This window comes from Sceloporus occidentalis, unplaced genomic scaffold (genome assembly GCF_023333645.1).
Source record: "Sceloporus occidentalis isolate IW3139 unplaced genomic scaffold, rSceOcc1.0.p SCAF_2, whole genome shotgun sequence".
NCBI classification, from domain to species: domain Eukaryota; kingdom Metazoa; phylum Chordata; class Lepidosauria; order Squamata; family Phrynosomatidae; genus Sceloporus; species Sceloporus occidentalis.
In genome coordinates this window covers 26,070,804-26,095,994 of record NW_028316982.1, presented here as the reverse complement: position 1 = coordinate 26,095,994, position 25,191 = coordinate 26,070,804, and the positions used below count along the sequence as shown (strand labels likewise).

Sequence of the window (25,191 nt, the reverse complement as noted above, 5' to 3'; positions counted from 1 at the left end):
ACTGAAGGATTTAAAATGTTAGCCACATGCACCCAGGTACTTCATGCTCTAATAACATCATTTATTTGCTTTTCTGCAAACATCTGTTTCATTTGTCTACGGGAACCAAATACAGGAAAACCACTTATATGTGCAGCACTTAGAAAAAAGGGCAGATACTTTTGTTCTTTGCCTCAGTCAATCTAGTAAGCAATTTTTTATTTCAAAGCTAAACAAGGAATACTTGGATTACATATTAAACAGCATTAGTTTACAAATGTCTTGGAAAGGTTTCATTAGTAACTCCAAAAATGCACATACGTTCCTATGAAAATCCAATGCTATCCTGAAACAAATTGGAGATCTAACACATGGGTGATAAAGAAGCCAGAAAACAGATACAAAACTGTAGATGTTGAAGATCTGTTCCCCAATATCCTGTCTCTTTCAGGCTCTGTATATGGAGTAAAGCAACAGAAATTGCTCCATTGACTTTCCCTGTAAATTGGCCCTAAACTGAATCACTTGTCACACAAATTATACATATGGACATCTTGAATCAGGCGAGGTCATGACATCACTCAAATAACACTGCACCACTTTGAAGAATAGTAAAATTAAATTATTCTTCTATTTTTTTAAAAAATGTGCAAATCATATCAGTGAGGCAAGGTTTTCTGATTGTCCTTTGTACCATTGCATAAATTCATCACAAGCATTCCAAAGTTTCTCATGATGGGATGATGAAAGAAAAAGTGGAGAAGCCCTTTTCATCATGCTACCTTTTTCATCATGAGAATTGTTCCATGGGGGCCCTTTCTGAACTATTTGCTAAACAGAGAAGCCAGACGGGAAGTGTAAATGCATTATATCCCCTTGCAGGGATATAGCGGAGTGCAGTCAAAGCTCACAGGTATGGAGTACTGGGACTTTCTGATTAGCATTGATGCTGACATTAGCTGTCAGCCTTTTCAGACTTCACTGTCCCTCTGTGCTTAGCTGCAATCTTTAGGCACTGAGGAAATTTTTTTTGGCAGAAATATTAGATATTTCTGTAACTATGGAAAATATTTTGAGATGGCTTAGGCTCTGATGTGATGAATCATAGAATAATAGAGTTGGAAGGGACCACAAGGGCCATCCAGTCCAACGCCCTGCCATGTAGGAAATCCAAATCAAAGCATCCCCGACAGATGGCCATCCAGCATCCGTTTGAAGACCTCCAAGGAGGGAGACGCCACTACACTCTGAGGGAGTTTGTTCCACTGTCGAAGAGCTCTTACTGTCAGGAAGTTCATCCTAATGTTGAGGTGGAATCTCTTTTCCTGGAGCTTGCATCCATTGCTCCGGGTCCTAGTCTCTGGAGCAGCAGAAAACAAGCTTGCTCCCTCATCAATATGATATCCCTTCAAATATTTAAACAGGGCTATCATATCACCTCTAAACCTTCTTTTCTCCAGGCTAAACATCCCCAGCTCTCTCAGTCGTTCCTCATAGAGCATGGATTCCAGACCGTTCACCATTTTAGTCGCCCTCCTTTGGACACGCTCCAGTTTCTCAATGTCGTTTTTGAATTGTGGCGCCCAGAACTGGATGCAATATTCCAGGTGGGGCCTGACCAAAGTAGAATATAGTGGCACTACTACTTCCCTTGATCTAGACACTATACTTACTTCTATTGATGCAGCCTAGAATTGCATTGGCCTTGTTAGCTGCCGCATCGCACTGTTGACTCACGTTCAACTTGTGGTCTGCTTGGACTCCTAGATCCCTTTCACACGTAGTTTCATTCAGCCAGGTGTCCCCCATCCTATATCTGTGCATTTCATTTTTCCGCCCTAAGTGCAGTACCTTACATTTCTCCCTGTTGAAGTTCATTTTGTGGCCCAGCTTTCTAGTCTATTCAGGTCATTTTGAATTTTGATCCTGTCCTCTGGAGTATTAGCTAATCCTCCTAATTTGGTGTCATCTGCAAATTTGATGAGTATGCTCCCAATTCTGTCATACAGGTCATTGATAAAGATGTTGAACAGTACTGGCCCCAGGACAGAACCCTGTGGGACCCCACTGATCACTTCTCTCCAGGATAAAAAGAGCCATTGTTGATCACCCTTTGGGTTTGTCCGGTCAACCAATTATGAATCCATGTAACAGTTGCCTTGTCTAGCCCACATTTTACAAGCTTGTTTGCAAGAATGTCATGGGGAACTTTGTCAAAAGCCTTACTGAAATCAAGATATATTATATCCACAGCATTGCCTTCATCCAACAAGCTGGTAATTTTATCAAAGAACGAGATAAGATTTGTCTGGCATGACTTCTTTCTCTGAAACCCATGTTGACTTTTTGTGATTGTGGCATTGCTTTCTAGATGTTCACAGACTCTCTGTTTAATGATCTGCTCTAGAATCTTTCCTGGTATTGAGGTCAGACTAACTGGACCAGGGGTCGGCAACCCCCGGCCCGTGGAGGCGGCAGGACCGGCCCCGGCCCGGTCCTGCCGCCTCCTCCTCCTCCTCCTCCTCCTCCTGGGCCGCACGACCACGCTGCCCTCCTCCTCCTCCACCGCGTGGAGGAGGAAGGGCCGCGCGGCCTGGGGCAGAGGAGGCAAAGGGGGAAGTCCCGCACCGCCCTCCCCGTGCTGCCCTCCCCGCCTCCCTGCGCCGCCCTCCCTGCCTCCCAGCGCCACCCACCTCCTTCTCCTCTGCCTCCTCCGCCCCGCCCCCAGGCCGCACGGTGCATGGAGGAGGGGGGAGGAGGAGAAGAAAGAAGAGGAGGAAGAGGAGGGGGAGCAGAAGGAGGAGGAGGAGGAGGAGGAGGAGGAGGAAGAGGAGCAGAAAGAGGAGGAGGAGGAGGAGGAAGAGGAGGAGGAGGGGAGCAGGAGGAGGAGGAGAAGGAAGAGGAGGAGGAGGAGGAGCAGAAAAAGGAGGAGGAGGAGGAGGAAGAGGAGGAGGAGGGGGAGCAGAAGGAGAAGGAGGAGGAGGGGGAGCAGTGATGTAACCGGGGGGGGGGTTGGGGGGTCCGGACCCTCCCATCAGAAATGGGGATGTCCAAGCTCCTTCCTTCCCCTCCTCCTCCCCTCCATCAAAAGCACGGACTCGGAGGGAAAAGGGAAAAAAAGTCTCAGGGAGCAGGGAGGCTCAGAGAGAGAGAGAAAGAGAGAGAGAGAGAGGGAGAGAGGGGGTGCAGGAACATAGCAAAGGGAGGGGTCCAAGGGGTCTGGAGGCGGGGGCAGTGCCTGTTCAAGCTCCTTCCTCCTGCTTCCTCCTTCCATCGGAGCAGACTCAGGACAGAGAGAGAGAGGGAGGGAGGGGAGAGGGCTGGTCTCCCTCCCGGCAACATCTTTGCCCCTCTTTCCCTCTCCCTCCTCCTCTGTGTTTTTCCCAGAAAAAGGTCTCCGTTTGGGAGAGGAGGAGGAGGAGGAGGGAGAACTAAAGGAAGGAAGGAAGAGAAAGGAAAGAAGGAGGGAAGGAAGGAAGGAAGGAAGGAAGGGGAAGAAAGGAAGAAAAAGGAAGGAAGGGAGAAGGAAGGCTCTAAAAGGAAATATCAAAGAAAGAAAAGGTGACTTCTAATAACAATAATCAACTACAGGTTGAATCTCCCTTATCCAAAATGCTGAGGACTAGATGTATTTTGGAGTTTTTCAGAGTTTGGTATGTTTATATATGTATAATGGTATATATTGAAGCTATTTGAGTCCAACCATTAAACCCATTCACGTTTCATAAGCTCATCCTTAAGTAGCCCCTTTTTTGCCCTCCTCTGAGTGTCTCTGAGCATGAACAGAGTGGCTGCCGCTTATTGCTTGAGCAGCTGCACTTTGCTTTATCAACCTGAATTTATCTGATGTGAACAGCTTGAGAGGAAGGACTCCGTTTGCATCTACACTAAAGAAATAATCCAGTTTGATGCCACTTTAACTGCCCTTGGCTCCATGCTGTGGAATGCTGGGATTTGAAGTTTGTTGTGGCACCTGATAGAGATGGCTAAACAGCTCCTCAAAACTACAAATCCCAAGATTCCTTAGCACAGAGCTATAATGGAAGTTAAAGTGGTGTCAACCATAAAAACCAAACTGCCTTGGGTCCTTTTCTGGGGGGAAAGGTGGCACAGAAATGAAATAAATGAGGCTGAGGGAAGAAGTTTGTGGGCTTACTCCAGCAGTGGCTGCAGCAGCACCAGCACCAGCACCTCCCTGGTCCACCTGAGAGGCAGAGTGAGGTTGGAACAGAAAACCTCCCACTCTCCATCCTTCTAGAGGCAAAGGTATTAAAGGCTTCACCCAACCTCACCCCACCACCACTCCTGCAGTGGAGCCAACACCAGAAGCAGACCTTTTAATACCTCTGTCACCATCTGAGTTGCCATAGTGTCAGCCACTTTCTTGTTAGTGCTTAATAGTTCAGAAAATTTACTTCTAACATGAAATAAATGATGAAATGATGAGGAGATCTGGGAATTGCACTTCAGTTTCTTGTGTCTGGCAGAGATGGCTAAATAGCTCCCAAAACTACAAATCTCAGGATCCCACAGCATGGAGCCAGGGCAGTTAAAGTGTTATCAAAACTGCACTATTTCTGCAGTGTGGATGCAGCCTTGGAGCTCTTTTGTTGAGGCTTCAAGTAAATCCTTCTCCTCTTTTTATAACAAAATAATAATAATTAATAATAATAATAATAATAATAATAATAATTTTGGAATTGGGGAGGATGGATGGGAGGAGCACAAAACAATGACCCAGGGCCACAAATGGCCCATAGCTGCCCTATTTAATCCTCCTACTCCATAGTGGTTTGATCACTGGAGTATTATGACTCTAGAGTCCAGGGTTTGCTTCCCAACTGGACCATACAAAGCCACTGGGTGATCTTTTGTAAGCCACAAATGCACTTGAGGAAGTAGACTGAAGTCTAGGAAAGCTCATGCTCCAATTTCTTTCTTTCGGTGAGTCTCAAAAGTGCTGCAATATCTCTCTACTTATTATTATTATTATTATTATTATTATTATTATTATTATTATTGGACCTAAATGCATCTGAGGAAAACGCTAGGAAACCTGACATCTAGGAAAACTCATGCTGCCAATGTGTTTCTTTCAGTTAGTCTCAAAGAGGCTACAAGATCTCTCTACATATTGTTGTTGTTGTTGTTGCATCTAAATGCATCTGAAGAAGTAGACTGTCTTCAAAAGCTCATGCCGTCAATTTCTTTCTTTCAGTGAGTCCCAAAGGTGCTGCAAGATCTCTCTACATATTATTATTACTGCATCTAAATGCATCTGAGGAAATAGACTGAAGTCTAGGCGTGGCTGCGGTTTCTCTCTCTCCCTCTTTCACTCTATTTGGCGCACTCTCTCTCCCTCTCCCTTCCCTGCCCCCCTCCACATGCAGGTTGCCCTCCAGAGAGTAGAGGACGAGTCGGGACCCCCCCCCCCCCCAAAAGGGATCATGCCCTGGTTGCTGCTCCTGCTTCAGCCAGAGCTCCCTGCGCATTTGGGGTAGGCGCCAGGGCCACGGGACCCCTCAGAGGAGGATGACAGGAAGCAAGTCCTCTTCTCTCTTTTTCCTCCCTTTCCCTTCACTCCACGAACAAACTTCCCTGCCCCAGGTTGTTTTATTGTTCCTTCCCACAAAAGACAGCTCTCTTGCCTCTCCTTTCCCTTGAATGAACCTGAGGAGCATTTGGCAATGGCACGGAAGTGGAGCAGCCCCCTCCCCTTCTTCCCCTCTTTTCCCTTCCTGAGGTAAAGGCTTAACCCTCTTTCTGTGTGTGTGTGTGTGTGGGGGGGCTTTCAGCCCTTCAAAATGGTGGCACTTAGTCTGGACCCCCCCCCCCCCCTTCTCAAAATCCTGGCTACGTCCCTGGGGGAGGCCTCTAGGTTTTTTAAATTTTTATTTTGGATGCTTTTAATGCTAACAAGTCTCCCTTGTTTTGACAGTGATAGTGAGATGATGATGATGATGATGATGATGATGATGATGATGATGATGATGATATGAGTGAGCTTGAGAGGTATGCAGGCACTGTTTCTTAAGCCGAGAATCACCTTCCAAAGTGTGTTTTGGGTGCTTTTAATGCTAACAAGTCTCCCTTGTTTTGACAGTGATAGTGTGATGATGATGATGATGATGATGATGATGATGATGATGATGATGATGATATGAGTCAGCTTGAGAGGCATGCACGCACTGTTTCTGAAGCCAAGAGAGTGTGACTTTCCAAAGTGCCTTTTCTGTGTGTTTTTGGTTCTTTAATGGTGATATTGATATCAGAAAGCCTCTGAGGCAAGGCCAATGTAAATTGCTGTGATTTTTACAAACTCATGCGCAGTGAAGAAAAACCACAGTCCCTTGACCAAGTACACACTTCTGAAAAGTACACTTGGTGCAAGAACTGTGAAACCACCTTGACATGTTCAATATGCATAGCCATGTGAACCCATGTTCAGTGTGAAACCCAAAGAGTTTGGTTATGCAATAAGCCTCTGAAATATGCAAGAGGCCATGTTAAGTAAAGCCATGTTCAATGTCCAAATGTGCTGTTTGGAATGGGGGGAGGGGGGGTTGGCCAGAAAGGGAAGTACATTTCTGCCATCTGTCTAGGAATAATGCCCAAATGTCCTCCATTTTGATCATGCCTAAGAAACATGCATTTATATTAACACTTTTTAAAATCATCAAATTTTTTCGCATGTCCTCCATTTTTAAAAATGTGTCCTACATTTTAAAATGTTGTCCTATATTATTTAATTATTTATTTTTTGGCTCCCCCAACCCCCCTGTTGTCTGAGGGAAACCAACCCGGCCCCCGGCTCAAAAAGGTTGCCTACCCCTGAACTGGACGATAATTGTTTGGATCCTCTTTTTTTCCCTTTTTGAAGATGGGGACAACGTTTGCCCCCCTCCAGTCTGCTGGCACTTCTCCTGTTCTCCAGGAGTGTTCAAAGATTATTGCCAAGGGCTCCTTGGATGTAGTTCATCTGGTCCTGGAGACTTAAATTCATTGAGATTAACAAGGTATTCCTGTACTATCTCTTTACTTATTCTGTACTGAAATTCCCCTATTCTGTCCTCTGCTCCATTATCCTCAGGTTGAGCTCCCTTTTCCTTTTCTGAGAAAACTGAGGCAAAGAAAGTGTTGAGTAATTCTGCCTTTTCTCTGTCTTCTGTTAGCATTTTGCCATCTTCGCCACGCAGTGGCCCTACCGTTTCCTTCTTCTTCCTTTTGCTGCGGACATATCCATAAAAGCCCTTTTTGTTGTTCTTAACCTCTCTAGCAAGCCTGAGTTCAGTCTGTGCTTTAGCTTTTCTGACCTTATCTCTACACATGCTAGCTATTTGTTTGAATTCCTCTTTGGTGATTTCCCCATTTCTTATACATGTTCCGTTTCAAACTTAGCTCGGTTGAAAGTTCCTTAGTCATCCATCCTGGTTTCTTGAGACACCTCCCATTTCTCTCTCTCACTGGAACAGTTTCAAATTGTGCCTTCAGTATCTCCCTTTTGAGAAAGTCCCATCCGTCCTGAACTCCCTTCTCTTTTAGTATTTCTGACCACATGATCACCCCCAATACCTCTCTAAGTTTACTGAAATCCGCTCTCCTAAAGTCTAGAATGCGTATCTGACTATGCCTGGCTTCTCCTTTCCACTGTATAACAAACTCCAGGAGAACATGGTCACTTCCACCTAAGGATCCCACCACTTGCACTTCATTAACCAAGTCATCCTTGTTGGTTAGGATCAGATCTAAAATAGCTGACCCCCTTGTTGCCTCTTCCACCTTTTGGACAATGAAATTATCTTCAAGGCAAGTGAGGAATTTACTAGGCCTTAAGGATTTGGCTGAGTTTGACTTCCAACAAATATCAGGATAGTTGAAGTCACCCATCACTACTACATCTCTCCTTTCTGAGTGTGTGGTCATCTGTTCTAGAAAGGCATCATCCAATTGCTCCATCTGACTTGGGGGTCTATAGTAGACTCCCACAATAACTAAGGATCACTAGTTTTGCAAAAGACCTGATCTTGATGGAAATGAAAACTATGAGAACTAATTTGTTAATATGGATCAATACAGTATTTCCATCCTTTCTCTGAGAACCTAGGTATGAGGTGATGAACTTCAAAATTTACTATTAAATCACTGTTCCCATGAAGGGGAAATTCTGATTCAGTAAAGAGAAGAGGCAAGGACTGTTAAGGAAAATGCAACATGGGACATACAGTGAAAGAAATAAAACATGTATGTGAAAGTCACAGTGACTAAGCAAGAGCAATTAAGAAGCCACACAGGTGAAAAAGCTAATGTAATTTAGAAGTCTTGAATGTCAAGGACAGAATTATAGAATGTACAATTGGAAGCACCTGAGATTCATTAAGTGTACAAGGTGAAATGATGAAATTCTTAAGTATGGGTTGAACTTTGAGAACCAATCAAAATGGATGTACACACCCACTGGGTGGAAACTGACTAAGTGGGTGGTGATTAACAATGGCTATAATAATTGCTATGTTTGTCAATGTATTTTGTGGGTAGTTGGAGTAGTTTGGAGTTATTTTGGAGATTGTAGAGATTGTGATTTGTAGGGCATATAGTATTTGTATATAGTAGAATAAAGTAGATCTTTTATATAAGACTACTGAGTTGTCTGTTGTCTTGAGTGAAGATACAAGAGCCAGCAGGATCCTGGAGAAGTTTGGAGACTTCTGAGGAAGAAGAGTGAGAAGGCTTGGAGAGTTTGTCAGGGTCTTCAGCCTATTCTCTGAAACTCTGCTGCTTTGGAAGAAAAGCATTAACCACTGACCAAAGCTGGTCAGCACCGCTGCATAACAAGGTGGTGAGTTAGAGCCAGAGGTGAAGAGCTACAACTCCCATCATCCCTGACAAGGACCATTCCAACATGGCCATACACAGGATCTCCATCTAAAGCATGCTCAGCAGTTGTTAGATACCCTCTGGTCGACTCTTATTCATGGCAATCCTGTGGATGAGACACATCCAAGACTCCCTATCTTCCACTGCTCTGCTCAGACCCTGCAAACCCATGCTTCTGATCCCCCTGATTGAGTCCATCCATCTGGTATGCAGTCTTCTCCTTCTTCTGCACTCTAACTTTCCTAGCTTGTTTCTTTTAGAGATCCATGCTTTCTCATTCTGTGGCCTAAGTATGATAGCCTCCATTTGATCATTGTGGCTTCCAAGGAGATTTCTGGTTTGATCTGTTCAGGTAGGTGTCCAGATTCTTTCTGAAGGTATCCAGAGAAAGAGACCCCACCATCTCTCTAAGTAATTGGTTCCACTGCCAAACTGCTCTTACTATCAAAAAGTTCCTTCTAATGTTCCATCAAAAACCACCCTCCTGTAACTTTTAACCATTAGACCTGGTCCTACTCCCTAGGACAGCAGAAATCAAACCTGCCCTTTCTTCTCAATATTCTTGAGAAATTTAAAAAGAGAAATCATGGCACCCTTCAGTCTTCCTTTCACCAAGCTAAACAAGCCCAACTCCTCCTACCTTTGCTCACATGTTTTGTTCTCTTTATGCAAAGTACCCCAAGAACATCAACATAAAATCATTTCTACACTAAGAACTAAATAAAAACACGTCATAGGTGCTTCCCTTGCTTGGTCATTCCATCAGCTATTTGCCCAAGTGTGCTACGTGCTGACTGTGAATAAAATGTGTAGAAAGAAAGAAAGAAAAATCTAAGAGGATATTGGATGAGAAACTCCACAGCTGTGCATAGTGAGGGAAATCTGCTGCTACAGATTTATGTTCATTCCTAACATTTTATTTACTCATCAAAATGAAAGTTTATAAGGGGCTAAAAAGCTACTGAACGTAACATAAAATCATATAAAGTCATTCAATAAATATAATAATATTGATCAAGACTGAAGAAACAAGGAAAGGAACTAACCAGAGTAAGACAAAAGCCCCCAGAGGACAGCTGCTTTTGCTGTCTGTTTGAAAGCTATTAAGAGGGAACAAGAGAGATTTCCCTTGGGAGAGGTCTACAAATGCAGTGCTACCACAGAAAAGGCCTTGCCCTATTCAACTACTCTAATAAAGCAGGGACAAATATCTGAGGAGCTAGCATGAGGTAATGGTTTGGGTGTTGGACTAAGCCTTTGAGAGATCAAGGTCTGAATCCCTGCTCAGCAATGGAAACTCACTGGGTGCCCTTGGGCAAGTCACCCTCTCTCAGCCTCACAGGAAGGCAATGGCAACCCACCTCTGAACAAATCTTGCAAAAAAACAAAACAAAAAACAAAACCATGACAGATTCACCTTAGAGTCACCATAAATTGGGAACAACCTGAAGGCACACAACAACAACATCTTGGACCAAATCTGAACCTCCTGGGGTTCCACTCTCACTTACTAGGATCCCCACCTGTAACACCAGAATGGAGCCTCTGAAAACTTTTAGAAAATTGAATTTGCCCTTCAGGCTGAAAGAGGTTTCCCACCCTTTTTAGGGTTGGGAAAGTATCCTATCAGTTGTATCCATTTCTTGGGTTCCTATTTTGTGCTGAAGACCAACCATCTGACCACCCAAGCCCTCTGATCCCCTTGATCATTATTCTTTAAAATTGGCATTTTCCCCCCATATTCCCCCAAACCATCCAAATAACCACAAAACTGGGGTTGGGTGGGTTACCCTATACCCTCCTACTCAGTAATATCCCCCTAACCTCTGTGGAAATGAAGAAAATTGGCATTTTCCCCAGTCAAAATGAAAGGAGAAGTGAGGCTACCTCATTTTCAGACACTTTAGGAATGATGCTGGGTGGAGGGCAGAATCTACCACCTTTGTCACTGCCCTCCCCTGCTCTAAATAGGACAGACTATTTGAATTATCTCTGAAACAGAAATAAAGGTAAATCTGAATGGCAGAACACATTAACCTTTTTTAGCCCCAAGGACACATGCACTCCCAGGTGGCACAGAAAAGATGCCTGGGGGATTCTTTTGTACAACCAACCCCACCAACAAACACAAGACAAACCCTTTTCTGTAGCAACAGCCTGACTGAAGATCTCTCCCCAAGATAGGTCAGTTTGGCTCCATCATTATTCTGTCTGACAGGGAGTAAAATCTGTGGTGGGGGGCACTTTGCTCAGCAATTTCCTTTTAATGTTTTTTTTTAAATTTTCAATTTGTCTTCTGATTTTTTTTAATTGGTTGGAGTTTATGCAGTAACATATTGCATTGAGGACCCTGGTGGACAGGAAATATATAAATTCTTTATAAATACTAATGCAGCCAAAATTAGAAGTGTTTTAAGCCACTTTTTCCCTCTTCCCATCTCCCCCTGCTTCTTTCTTTCTGCTTTTTCTCTTCTCTTTTCCTATTTTTTTTACTTGCTTTCTGTATTTCTCCCTATTCCCCCTCTAGTTAACAGCCCTTTCATGCAGACATAACCTTTTTTAGAGGTAAATGCTGTGCTTTATCAGGCAGAGAGTGTTAGCCCTTCCATCCTTGGTTGTACACCATGAAACAAACCCCAAAAATGTAAATGTCACATTTGCACAAATTAGACCATTTTCTCTGAAATCTATCTGATTCTCCATTCCTGTCCAAGGCACCAGGAAGTCCACTTCGAGAAAATCTTATTTTATGACTACCGGTACATAAACATTATTGCATATTTCTGTCCAAAGCAAAACTAACTAGCAATACCAACTTCTGTACTCCATGTTCAATGAAAATCCTAGCACCTTTTGCATTCTTTAACAACCATATGCTGAGTAGAAGAACCTGATTTAGGGGAAATTAATCAGATATAACAAATAAGCAGTATGCATTTCATATATATTTTAATTTTGCTAACCTTCATGCAGATTTACATATATATATACTTAGGTCCAAAATACACTGCAGAAATAATCCAGTTTGAGATCGCTTTAACTAGCTCAGTGCTAGGGAATTGTGGGAATTGTAGTTTATTGTGGAACCAGTGCTGTCTCACAGAGAAGGCTAAATGTCTCACAAAACTACAGTTAAAGTGGTCTCAAACTGGATTATTTCTGCAGTGTGTTTTGGACATTAGTTTTCTAGGTTGTATATACAGGCACTTCACATGTAAAGAAAATCCTGATATCTTTAAAAACCTTACATTGAATACAACATGCTGTTTAGAGACAATAATCTAACATCTACATAATAAACAAAGTGTATGCATTTAACTTTGGTGCCCTTCATGCAAACGTACATAAGTATTTAGTTTTCTAGATCATATATATTGGGCACTGACTAATGAAACTCTATCCTAAAAGCAAAATATTCTCTGATATGCAGACCAAGAGCTACTGTGATATACTGACCAAGAGTTATTTAAATGCTAATATAATGCTTCTACCTACCACTGATTTTTCACCATGCTTTTAAAGAGAATTTAGGCATTGTTCTAAATGGAGTTTGGACTGAGAGGGGAGTGACTGAGCAAGTGCACAGTAAATAAGTGGTTTGCCAACTTATTTCTGCCACCAATCTGGATACCTCAAAATGCAGAATAGACCAAACATGTTGAGAACTGAGGAGGGAACAAATGGATTGGCTTTCAAAAAATACCTGAGCTACAAATGTTTACACATATTAACTAGGGGCACAACCCAGCACAAATTTCTCCTAAGCAAAGATTTACCAAAATACAATAAACAGAATCTGTGCCATTAGAAATGTTACTGGGCTCTTGTATAGCTCGTATTCATTTTAAATGTGGCACAGATGGGACAACTGAATTTAGGATCTTAGGCAGAATACAATTCGCACCTCTGTGTACCTCCCCGCTTTAGAAACAAACAAATGTATCACAATCAAATATTAGATCATTTAGCTTGACTCTTCAAAAATAAATTGATCTGGAATTCAGCTGATGTGTGTGTGTGTTCACAGTAGCCATTCTCCAAGCTAAGAGATTTTCCAATCCTACATTGCTGGAGACTCAGATCACAATACAGTGTATGTTTATTACAGGGCAGACAGCCCAAGTGAACTCAAATGGGACTCCCTTCAAAGTAAGTGTAGCTACGTTTGCTAGGGACCATTTTCCCATGTGACTCAGGCACAGAGGGATAGCAAGAGGGATAACACACCAGGAGTTATAAGAACAGCTGCTCTCCTTGGGGAGCTCAGTTTGTGGCCAATCCCTGTCAAAGCTCTCCTAGCAAGTTTGACTTCTCATAACAGCTGTAGGACACTCAAAGAAGCCTCAGATCACAACACAGTCACAAATACAAACAAACACATGGTAAGGACTTCAGATGGTGTGAAATGTTTCATTGAACTTTAGCAGTTAAATGAAACAGGATCATATAGAATGCCATTAACAACCCTTCTTTTTGCATTTCCCTCCCCAGATGAAAAAAGTCAAAACCACCTTTCTGTGGATGTATTACAAGGAGGGAGGGAGGCAGGTATGGGACTGATGCTGCTGTCAAAGATAAATGGATCATCTAAGTGAGCAGAAAGGCTACAGGAAGCTGTGTAAACAAAAAAGAAACTTCTAATTTTGGCAAAGAACAAGTGTGGAGTGTCAATTCCTTGGTTTGATTAAAAGAAAGGAAGTTTGTCAAACGCTGTTTGTTAGCCAGGAATTATAGGGGAATCTCCTACTGAACCATTCATCCCCCGCCTTTTGCAAATAAAATAAAATAATCTACTTCATTTCAATAGTTAGTCATTTAAACAGAAATCACTCTTCGAATGCCATCATTTAAGGCAGGCTCACACAACTCAGTCACAAGAACTTACTCCAAGCAAACCTGTATGCCTAGACATTATTCTCATGTTTTGCCTGCCAATTTTAAACAGACAAGAGGACCAGGTCTTCTCCATATTCTCCAGTTACATTCTTGAAACACCTTTTTCCTTTGAACCAGAAATGTTGGCAAACAACAAATATCAACTTTTGCTACTAGTTTAAGACAGACATATTCTCCACCCATCACCCAAAGCTGGAGACTATAAGAAGAAAATAATCAAATTGAAACTTACCTCTCCTCCATGCCCATCAAATATCCCAAATATGGAGGGATGGGTCTTGTTCACCAGGTCCGTGATGACTTCAAACCTGTCCTCCATGTGATCCCTCCGGCCTTGGATGGAGTACACAGCCACATTGTGGTTCTTAAACTCCCAGGTCTTGGAAAACTCTGCATCCAGCACATCCAGACCCCCCAGCCGGTCATTCTGCATGATCTCTGCCACTTTGCCCTTCACCATCTTCACAGCATCCCTGCTAGACTTAACAATAGTCTTCACTTCATCCGTATGGAAGAAGTAGCTCCACAGGGCCAGGCTGATGCATAGCAGGAAGAGTGTCTCTGGTCTCAGCAAGAAGTAACGCATGATCCGACCCAGCAGAGAGAGCAAAGTCATTGTATCCTCTATCATTTATTACAGAGGCAGTGGATCCCCCCCACACCATGCACCACACACCCTGACGGTTGGGATGGGTCTTGAGACAAGGCAGCAAATCAGCGCATACTGTGGCAATACAAACTCACGGAGGGCAGGGTTATCCACTGCTACGGCTGCCACCTCCTCCTCTTCCCCCTGTGCTGCTGCTTCAGGGAGCTCAGTCACAGATGGTGGGGGGAGGCCTGATGTCAAGTTGTAGAAATCAGCACTTGCTCCTGTGCGACCAAGGGCAGGCGTATCTGTGTCCCCTTTGCTGGCTGCTTCCGATGACAAGTGTGAAGCTCCCAGACAGACTGCAAAAGCAAGCAAGCAAGCATCAGCACATGAGGGGAGATGAAGGAGGCAAAGCCAGAGGCCAGACAGACCAGGCTTTTCCCAAGCTGAGAACTCCTGCAAGGTACTCTTACTCCAGCCAGGACGGAGGCGAGAGAAGAAGCACCAAGGCTTATGTGATGCAAGCCAGCCAGCACACAAAAGGATTCTTCTGCCTTCACCGTCCCCTGGCTGCTGTTTCCCAGGCATCCGCTCTCAGCTGCCCAGGGATGCCTCTGAAGTGGGACAGTAAATCAATTCATACTCTGCTAAATGCAACTCTTGCCAACTCTAGACACTTTCACTCAGCTGCCCGGCCCAGGACCAGTTTGCTAAGTGCATGATCCCAAAAACGGAGAGAGATCAGAAAGTATATTAAAAAAAGAACGAATGAACAAAGAAAAGGAAAAAAACCCCACATGGCAAAAACGTCCACGGAGATGAAACAAAGTGGGCTTAAAGAAAGAGCTCTTTTGGCACTGAGATGAATTCAAGTGCATGGATTGAATTAGAGCACATGGATCGAAGCAGGTCCCTTGAGAGACTCCACACATCCTAGAGGAGGGCAGCATGGGCTTTCAAAAGGGAAGGGATGGCTACTGTTTGCAATGGACAAGAGGTGCAATGACTCCAAGGGGGCAAGGAGTTGGGCACTAAAAAATTCAAAGATGTAGCCGTGTTAGTCTGGAAATTCATTATGCCAAGGGATTTTGCAGCACTTCTGAGACCAACTGAAAGAACAAAGTTGGTAGCATTCAAAGCAATAGCAATGATAGTCTGTAGTAACAGTATGTAGAGAGTTCTTGTAGAATCTTTGAGACTAACTGAAAGAAAGAGGTTGGCAGCATGAGCTTTCATAGACTTAAATCTATTTTCTCAGATGCATCTCTATGCATAATGAAGTACATTTGAGCCTACTTTCTCGTATGCAGGGGGAAATGGGGGCTTAGGTTGTGGCAGTTGTTCAGCAGAGTTACATCCATTTATAAAGCGTATATTTTTAAGTCTCCGAGTTTTGAGGACCCCCAAAACAAGACTTTCAAGCAAGGCCAACCTGGAATTGGTCAACAAGAAATGGACTCATCTCTTTCTCCAGCAATCCCAGGCAGTGATACCTAGTCCGCCCCAAACAGCTGCAGCCCAACCTTTTCCTGGCAGAATCCCATGGGCATCCCCATCCATTTTGGCTCCCTGTCCCTCAGATCCTTACACATTCAGGGCATCCCATGGGGCGAAGGGGGAGAACTAGCTGCTTCTGACACTGGCTGGAGTTGGTATGCAAGAAGGGGCATCACACTCTCTCAGCCTCAGAGGATGGCAATGGCAACCCCACTCTGAAGAAACTCACCAAGGGTCATAGTAAGTCTTACAGATTGTAAACCGCTTAGAAAGTGCTGAGCTCACTATTAAGCGGTACAGAAATGTAAATGCTCTTGCTATTGCCATGCGTTTAAAATAACTTGGAGGCCCACATCAATGAAGGGAATAACATCCCAAAATCCACAAAATGTCAAAGGGAGAAGGAGTAGCATGCCCATCGTGGCGTAGTGCTTTGAGCGTTGGGACTAGGACTCTGGAGACCAAGGTTCGAATCCTGGCTCAGCTATGGAAGCCCACTGGGTGATCTTGGTCAGGTCACACTCTCTCAGCCTCAGAGGAAGGCAATGGCAAACCCTCCTCTGATGAAATCTGGCCAAGAAAAACACATGATAGGTTCAGCGCCTTAGGGTCACCATAAGTCGGAAAGGACTTGAAAGCCCGCCACAACAACCTGGTCCAAAGGGACAGGGAGGGATAGGTGCACGTCCTAACCGTAAAGGAGGACAAGGCCCTGAAACATGTAGGACGTCCAATGCAGGACACGTCCACATTAAAAAGCTAAAACCACTGACATAAAGATTAAATCCCTGCTTTTTCGTCCTGCTCCAAATGCAGGACCTTTTGGAATCCCTCCCTCTGGGCAGAAAGCTGGGATGGAGGACGGGTCCTGGAAAAAGAGGACAAACCTGGTCACCCTGGGTAGTTGGACCTTATCCAACCAAGGCTCAAAATATTCATTGCAAGTTAAATCCCTGCTTCTTAGTCCTGCTCCAAATGGAGGATCTTTTGGAACCCCTCCCTCTAGGCAGAAGGCTGGAATGGAGGACTGGCCCTGGAAAAGGAGGACAGGTCTGGGAGACCAAAGGGCCATAAGGGTATGAGGGGGCCTCCTTTCACCCTTCTTCTTCCCTCCTGCTGGAAGGAAAGTGCCAGAACAAACTACAATTCCCAGAATTCCATAGCCTTGGTCCCCTGACTCTTATACCACTGTCAAACCGGATTATCTCTGTAGTGTGGACGCAGCCTGAGCCTCTCCCTGGCCACCCAGGGCCGGCCAGCTTCTCTCCCTGGCCCTGGGGCCTCCTCCTGGCCCCCCATGTCGCCCCTCTGCTCACCTGCAGGGCCGCCGTCGAGGTCAGCTGGGTCCCCCTTTCCTTTCTCCCTTGCGCCAGTTCCTCCTCCTCCTCTCCTCCCCTCCCCGCGGCCTACGAATCCCGGCAGCCTCCGCGCCCAGGCCCCGGCGAGGCATTGACAGACAAAGGCGGCAAGGGGTTCTGGGAGTTGTAGTAAGCAAGCCCTCTTCTTCCTTAGAATGGAAAGCAAGCGAGCTCTCGTGCGCCCTCTGCAGGGAGAGATAGGGTGAGGAAGCGAGGATGGCTTTCTAATTTTCTTTTGCAGTGAAGAGAGTGAGGGGAGTTTGGACCGCACCAAGTGGGACCTTAAGGAGGGGGGGTTGACACCACTGCTCCCCTAACGTCTGGGTTTTGGTATGAACTGGCTCTGTTGTTCACCTGTGTCCCTTTAAAACGATGAAGAAGATGGTGGGAGTATTGGGAGGCTCACTGGGAAGGGGTTTAGCTTTTTTTAATTTATCTTTAATTACATTTTTAATTTTTTTAAAGTAAATTTAATTTAAATTACATTTTTAATTTTTAATTTGATTTTATTTACATTTTTAATTTAATTTTTTTAAAAAAGTAAAATTAAAAATTTTGGTTTTAAATCTTAATTTTAAAATAAATAAATAAAACCTTTCATTTTTATTCTGAGAATGTATTTGTCAGATATGTCTTATTTACTTTACTTTGTCCCCCCTCCCCCATTCTTGTCTTTCTCTTCCTTTTTAAATTTCTAATAGGTAAGGAAGAACTGAGATTCAACAATAGAATGTGTGATATTGAAAGAATATATGATTTTGTTAATTTTAAAATTGAAATAAAAATTTAATTAAAAAATTCTTTCAAAACATCATCTCTTACCACTTTAAACACATGAAGCGATGTACATGTAAATACAATTAGGCTGTGCATCAGTTGTCATTATGTGTCTTTGAGTAGTTTCTGACTTAGTTTCTGGGGTTGTGGAGCAAAGGCAGAGTTAGGCAGACAGAGAGAAGCCCCGGCAACATCCAATCAGGATGAGCCAAGCGCCAGCCAATGAGAGGAGAGTTAGGAGTGGATAAACAGTGCAGGAGAGGGAAAAGAGAGTGGGTTAGTTGGTTAGGGATTTGGTGAGGAACAGGATTCAGAGTAAGGGTTGCAGTTGTAAAGCACCCTGAGGAATTTGAAGAGCCTTGATGGCTGGTTTAGTAGATACTTTACACACTTGCCCCTCCATATTCACTAGGGTTAGGGGCACAGGACCCCCGTGAATAAGGAAAAACCACAAATAGTGAAAACACAATGTTTTTAACCTGAGAGGACACCTCTCTAGGAATCCCTGGGTCCTCCAGTTCAACTCTGTGGTCAACATCTGCCAGACATTGACCATAGAATTGCAGCGGAGGAGCTACAAATGCCTAGCGGAGTGTTCTCTCTAGGAATCTCTAGGTCCTTCAGTGCGACTTTTGGTTAAATTTTACCATAGAGTTGTGCTGGAGGACCCAGATATTCCTAGAGAGAACGTATTAATAAAATCCATGAATAATCAGATCCGCAAATGTGGAGGGACAAGTGTACTGCCGAGAGAGGCAGGTTAAAGGCGTTAAAAGTCCCCATGAGAGGACAAGGAGTGTCCTGGGGAAAGTGAAGTGCAATTCTCTGAAGAGAATAGTAGTTGGCAAAACGTGAAGCACATTCAGTAATGAAAGTGAAATAAACAAAAGTGTATGGGAGAGTCTGAATAGTTTTGGGTCACTGTAACAAATACTGTAGATACTCATGCATAAGTCTAGAAATTTTAGTCAAAAAATTGACCCAAAAAACCTGGGTTGACTTATCCATAGGTCAATGTAAGTCCTGAACTTTAACTCATCCTGAGAGCATCAAAAAGAAGCATGGATCCCCTCTACTCTTTCATCTATCCAGCCTTTAGGATGAGCACAAACAGTTATGCCTTCCAGAATTTTCTACGTTCTTTGGCATTATTTTCCTTTGCATCGTCCTTTACATCCTTTGTTACATGCCCCTAAGTTTTACCCTCGACTTATTCACATATCATAAAACAATCCATAATCTTGGCCCCAAAACCTGCCCTCAACTTATACATGAGATCAACCTATAGTCAAGTATATACAGGTAAGTATAAAGACAAGAAATCCTAAATATAACACAGTGTAACAAACAGTGTATGCCAATAGCATATCAACTGTGAACAACATCCCACACAAGTCATACTGTATTTGTTAACCTCCAAATAAACTTATAGGATTGGCTCAACACATGAGTTTGTTTACTGCTTTTAAGGATACAGTTACACGCAACCAACATTAAAGAAACTATTTTATTATTGAGTCTCTTGCATGGTTTGGGGGAAAAGTATAATAATAATAATAATAATAATAATAATAATAATAAACTGTTTATTTCTATACCGCTTTTCCTCGAGATCAAAGCGGTTCACATCTGATAAAAAATGACATATGTCATAATACAATATAAAACAGTTATAACATTCAATTACAATTACAAACAATTCAATAGAATGATCTAAAAACAGCAAATTAAAATAGTCGAAACTATATATCAAAGTATCTTAATCTAATTGGGGAATACTTTCTCTAAAGAGAGTCGGGAGGGTATGCTTGCTGGAAGAGATAGGTTTTCAGTGCCTTCTTAAAGGCTTCCAGTGTACTGCTAAGACGAATCTCTTCCGGGAGTGTGTTCCAAAGAGTAGGCACTATCGCTGTGTAAGCTCTTTGATGGGTTGTTGCCAGTCTCACCTTAGGGTGTTCGAGTAGCAATTTCCCCGTTGTTCTAAGGGTGCGGGGCGGATTGTGTAGGGAGAGGCGTTCCCTCAAGTAACTCGGGCCCAAGCCATGTACGGCTTTAAAGGTAATAACCAACACTTTGTATTGGGCCCGGAAGCGGATTGGCAGCCAGTGAAGAGATTTTAACACAGGTGTTATATGATCCGACCTAGATGTACCTGTGGCCAATCTGGCTGCTGCATTTTGAACCAACTGAAGCTTTCAAACCTGGTACAAAGGTAGCCCCATGTAGAGCGCATTACAGAAATCCAAACGAGAGGTTACCAGTGCATGTACTACAGTTTCTAGGTCCTTTCGATCCAGACAGGGACGCAGTTGGCATATCAGCCGAAGCTGGTACCAAGCACTCCTGGCCATCGCATCTACTTGAGATGATAACTGTAGAAATGGGTCCAGGAGTACTCCCAAACTGCGAATTTTATCCTTTAGGGGAAGTGTAACCCCATCCAGGACAGGATGGCAAATTTCCCTATCTGGATTCGGAGCACCTATCAGGAGTACCTCTGTTTTCTCTGGATTCAGCTTGAGTTTGTTTTCCCTCATCCAGCCCATTACTGACCCCAGGCAGGTATCCAGAGGAGAGGTGCCAGCCTTAGTCACTGTATCAGTCGGAGACATGGAGAGATAGATCTGGGTGTCATCAGCGTACTGATAACACCGTGCTCCATGGTTTCGGATGATCTGTCCCAGTGGCTTCATGTAAATGTTAAACAGCATTGGGAACAGAATGGCGCCCTGAGGGACACCCGATGCAAGCTCTCTTTTACGAGAGCAACTGTCCCCCAGCCTCACCATCTGGAATCTCCCTGAGAGGTAGGACCGGAGCCACTGGAGCGCAGTGCCCCCGATATCCAATTCTCTCAGGCGTTCCAGAAGGATACCATGGTCAATGTTATCGAAGGCCGCTGAGATGTCCAAGAGCACCAACAGGGTTACACTTCCCCTGTCAGTGGCCAGACGGAGGTCATCGACTAAGGCGACCATGGCAGTCTCAACTCCGTAACCCGCCCTGAAGCCAGTTTGAAATGGGTCCAGATAATCAATCGGTTTCATCCAAAACAGCTTGCAGCTGAAAGGCGACTGCCGTTTCCATCACCTTGCCCAAGAATGGTAATAAGGAGACCGGTCTATAATTACACATTGACAGGTTTATTCAAAAGAGGCTTTACTATTGCCTGCTTCAGAGATGATGGAACTATACCTTCCCGAAGAGATGCATTTATTATTAGATGAAGTGCGGTTTTTATGGCATCTCCTCCCAGAGTGGTCAACCAAGAAGGGCAAGGGTCGAGAGGGCACGTCGTCATTTTCACGCAGCCAAGGAGCTTGTCTACGTCCTCAGTACTCACAAACTCAAAACGATCCAGAATAACCTTGCTTACAGAGTCACTGGATGCCTCTACTATAGGTTCTGTTAGAAAGCCAGCGTCGAGATCAGCCCTTATCTGAGAGACTTTATCAGCAAAAAAGTCATTAAAAGCGTCACAGCAGGCTATTGTTGGTTCTAGTAAAGGGTTCAGGGGTTGCGTTAATTCCCTAACCACCCTGAACAGCTCTGCTGGACGGGACTCTGCTGATGCAATCCGTGCAGCACAGAATGAATTCTTAGCTGCATCGATGGCCACTCCATAGGAACATAACATGTTCTCATGGAGTGTTCTGTCCCTTTCACAAAGAGGTGGCAGTGGTGGGATAATAAACTGCATTGGATTGCCATCTGAGAAAAGCAGGTAATAATAATAATAGGATTTATTTAGGTGACTGAATGTCACAGTCACAAGTTTCTTTTAAATTATTCTTTTAAATTTTTCTTTAAAAACATCACATCTTACCAAATATTTATGTTAAAGTCATCAAACTTGGAACATGTAAATAATTTAGGCTGGCTTTCCATTTGTTGTTGTTGTGTGCCTTCTTCTGACTTATGCAAACCATTAAAAATATTTTTTTTTAATTCTTTTACAGTTTCCTTTAAAAACATCCTATCGTACCACTTTAAACACATGAAACTATTAAAATGTATAAATATAAAATTTAATTTAAGAAAAACAATTACACATTAAAATGTAAAATGTGCTAAAAATTCTGTATAAGCCTTAAAATCGGAAAGGCACATCATTATAATAAAGTGTTTTTAGCTTTTATTTTGTAATGTCTTACATTTTTCTTGAATGCCCTACATTTTGTGGTGACTTGTCCTCCTTTGCGCTTATGGCATCTGGTCACCCTGAGCCAATGGGGAAAAACACACAAGAAAGCAGAGGTTACAGGAGTTTGCTTTTGCCTGAGTCTACAGGGAAAGGCAAGAATCTGCTCCTCCTCTCTCTCCCCCAGAGTTAACTGAATGCAAACTACTTTTCTGCACTTTGAACTCAGTTTGCAGGAATGGAAATTGCGATGTGTGTGTCTGTGCCTTCAAGTCACCTGTCGACATATTGAAACACTATGAATTTTATATAGTTTTCTTAGGAAAGGAATGCTTAGAGTTGGCTTTTGTCAGTTCTTTTCTCTGAAATACTGCCTGCTACACTTGGTATTCATTGGCAGCCTCCCACGTACTGACTAGAGCTGCTCCTCCTTAGCTACTAAGATCAGAGGGAATCTGGTGCCTTTATGGCAGTGATTAACCCACCTTTGGTCCTCCAGGTGTTTTGGACTTCAACTCCCAGAAGCTCCAGACAACTTGGCCAACAGCAATTCTGGAAGCTGAAGTCCAAAACATGTTGGGGACCTAAGCTTGGGAATGACTGCTTTAGGGTATTTACGGCAAATGGAGAAAGTGGGAGGAAGAGAGAGAAACTGGATCCTTTTAAGAGCAGCTGGAAAAGTGGATTGAGTGAGGGTTAATGAGGACCATCCCTGCCAAATCAGCACAGTTGGAGGTGATGCCAGTGTTTGCGTGCACAAGAGAGAGAGGGATGGTAGTGATGGTGAATTGTGTTGTTCTGTAGGATTTTTATATGTATATGGATTCATCATGTATCTCCTAACCCCCCACCCCCAAGCCAACCCTGCCTTGCCCACTGTTCCCAACCTTTCTGCCATACTTTTGCTGGTGAACTGTTCTGCTGGAGAGTATTCTACCAATATGTTGCATGAATTCCATTTATATATTTTTGTCATGCTAGTGACCAGTCGCTAATTTTATTAGAATGGTAGAGCTGCTACCAGAATCCCTCATCAGAAGAACATAAGAAAAGTTCATTTTTTCTGCTAAAGAACCCCATCTCAAAGGCTTGTTTTAAACTTAGACTAGAGCACGTGCAGTGCTTACAGCAAGGAATCAACAATCTTGTCAAATGACTTCAAGTTTATTCCAAGCAAAACAATGCATTAACCTCCGACTATTTTTTGAACATTGATTTTTTTTTAAAAAAATATTTTTTTAAAAAAATCCATCTGGCTTTTTAGACAATAATGCCATGGAAAATGTCTCTTTTTTCTGGATAATGACAGATTCAAGCAAGCTGCAGGCATATAAAGTTAACAAGCAGTATTTTAAGGGCATTTTAAAATGTGCTGGTTCATATAATTATCTTCTGCTCTGTATGTCTTTCTCTTTTATTTCAAAAGGTCAGTCAACATGACCATTATTTAAAGAAAATGACTCAAGAAATAGTAACAGCACACAGGTTTCTTGAGTATGAACAGGTCACCCTCTAAAAGAGAATTTGCTAATTTTCTGAACATAGAGGTTGCTATCCATTTTTATGACAAAGACAAAATTACTCTATGGAGCACTGTTAGTTTTTCGTTTTAGTTACTGATATGAGGATAAGCTTACTGTTATGTGCTTACATCCCAGGCATCCAAACAGTGAAAACTCCAGAGATTCAATGCTCACTCAGACTTTTGGCTTTATTTAACTGAGGTTACTAAAGGCTTATGGTATAATGTACCATATACCTATATTGGGAGAAAGGCAGGGTATAAGAAAACAACAACAACAACAACAACAACAACAAGAAGCTCCATGATAAGGTTTTCTTAGGGTCGCCATAAATCAGAAAATTACTTGAAGGCACATAACAACAACAATCATGCCTAGTAAGGACTGAAAGTCTTGGCTGGCATTGCTACAGTTTGTGCAGTGGTAAAGTTTGAAATTCAGAAGCCAATCTAAGCAGACCTCACAGTGAAGCACCCCCATATGCATTATTTTATTTACTCTGGGCACGTCTACACTGCACAGTTACAGCAGTTTTACTCCTATGTGTCTATCAGATAGACTCCTTGGATTTGTATTTTGGTGACGTACTTAGAATTCTCTGTTCTAGTTTACTCTCCTGAGAAAGCTCTAGTCCACTCTCCTGAATTAAAGCACTCAAATTTTCCAGCAGAGAATTCTAAGCACCTCACCATCAAACTACAAATCTTAGAATAGCACAGGTTGGAGCCACAGCAATATAAACATTATCAAACTGCTATAATTTTACAGTACGGATGCATACTTTTATTTACTTTTATCCCATCTTTTCCCCATATGGGAACAATGTAGAATGCAGCTAAATGTAGAACACAGCTCAAAATCATTCATAATATTAAAGAACAATGGTAAATAGAGGTACTGCATTGATTCATCTCTCTCTTTTTCTTACTGCATGTGCACACACACACACACACACACACACACACACACACACATGCATTTGTTTGTGCATTTCTGTACACAGTCTCCAAAACCAGGTCTTGTGTAGATTGCAACTAAGCTCAAAGAAACAGGCAGAGAAGTCTTATTTGATCTATGGAAAAGCGGTATACAAATAAAATTTATTATTATTATTATTATTATTATTATTATTTATTGGGAGCAGGGGGGAAGGATAGTGTAAATTATAATTTTTGTAAATCAAAGGTCCTGCCATTTCAAACCAGGAGTTCTGGCTCCATTAAACCACTGATGTCTTAAACTGCTGCCATATAGAATCAAAGCAGTTTAGCACTAACTATCATGGCTCCATCCTATGGAATCCTGGGAGTTGTAGTTTGTTGTGGTACCAGAGCTCTTTGACAGAGAAGGCTAAATATCTGAGAAAACTAAAAATCCCAGAATTCTTACAACAAACTTTGTTACAGCCATTTGGCCAGCACAATTACAAAATTCAAATTTAAGACATAACTTAGGCCCGTTACAGATGGGCTCTTGAGGCGCCCCCATCACGTGCTAGGGGTTGGCCGGGGACCTAGTGTCCACACCGGCCTCACCCCAGCACGTGATGGGGGC

At 43.1% G+C, this 25,191-nt stretch overlaps 1 protein-coding gene across 1 annotated transcript in view; it reads right to left on the bottom strand.

The window, feature by feature from the left end:
- The window catches only part of LOC149318056 (protein phosphatase 1L), a 281,502-nt gene extending 264,277 nt beyond the window's left edge, over nt 1-17,225 (bottom strand). Inside the window, exons 1-2 of the mRNA XM_089508926.1 lie at nt 17,155-17,225; nt 13,982-14,700 (exon numbers count right to left, since the gene is read on the bottom strand). Of these exons, the coding sequence (XP_089365052.1) occupies nt 13,982-14,380 (399 nt within the window). The 5' untranslated portion in view covers nt 14,381-14,700; nt 17,155-17,225. The remainder of the gene's footprint in view (nt 1-13,981; nt 14,701-17,154) is intronic.
- Between the last annotated feature and the right edge of the window lie 7,966 nt (nt 17,226-25,191).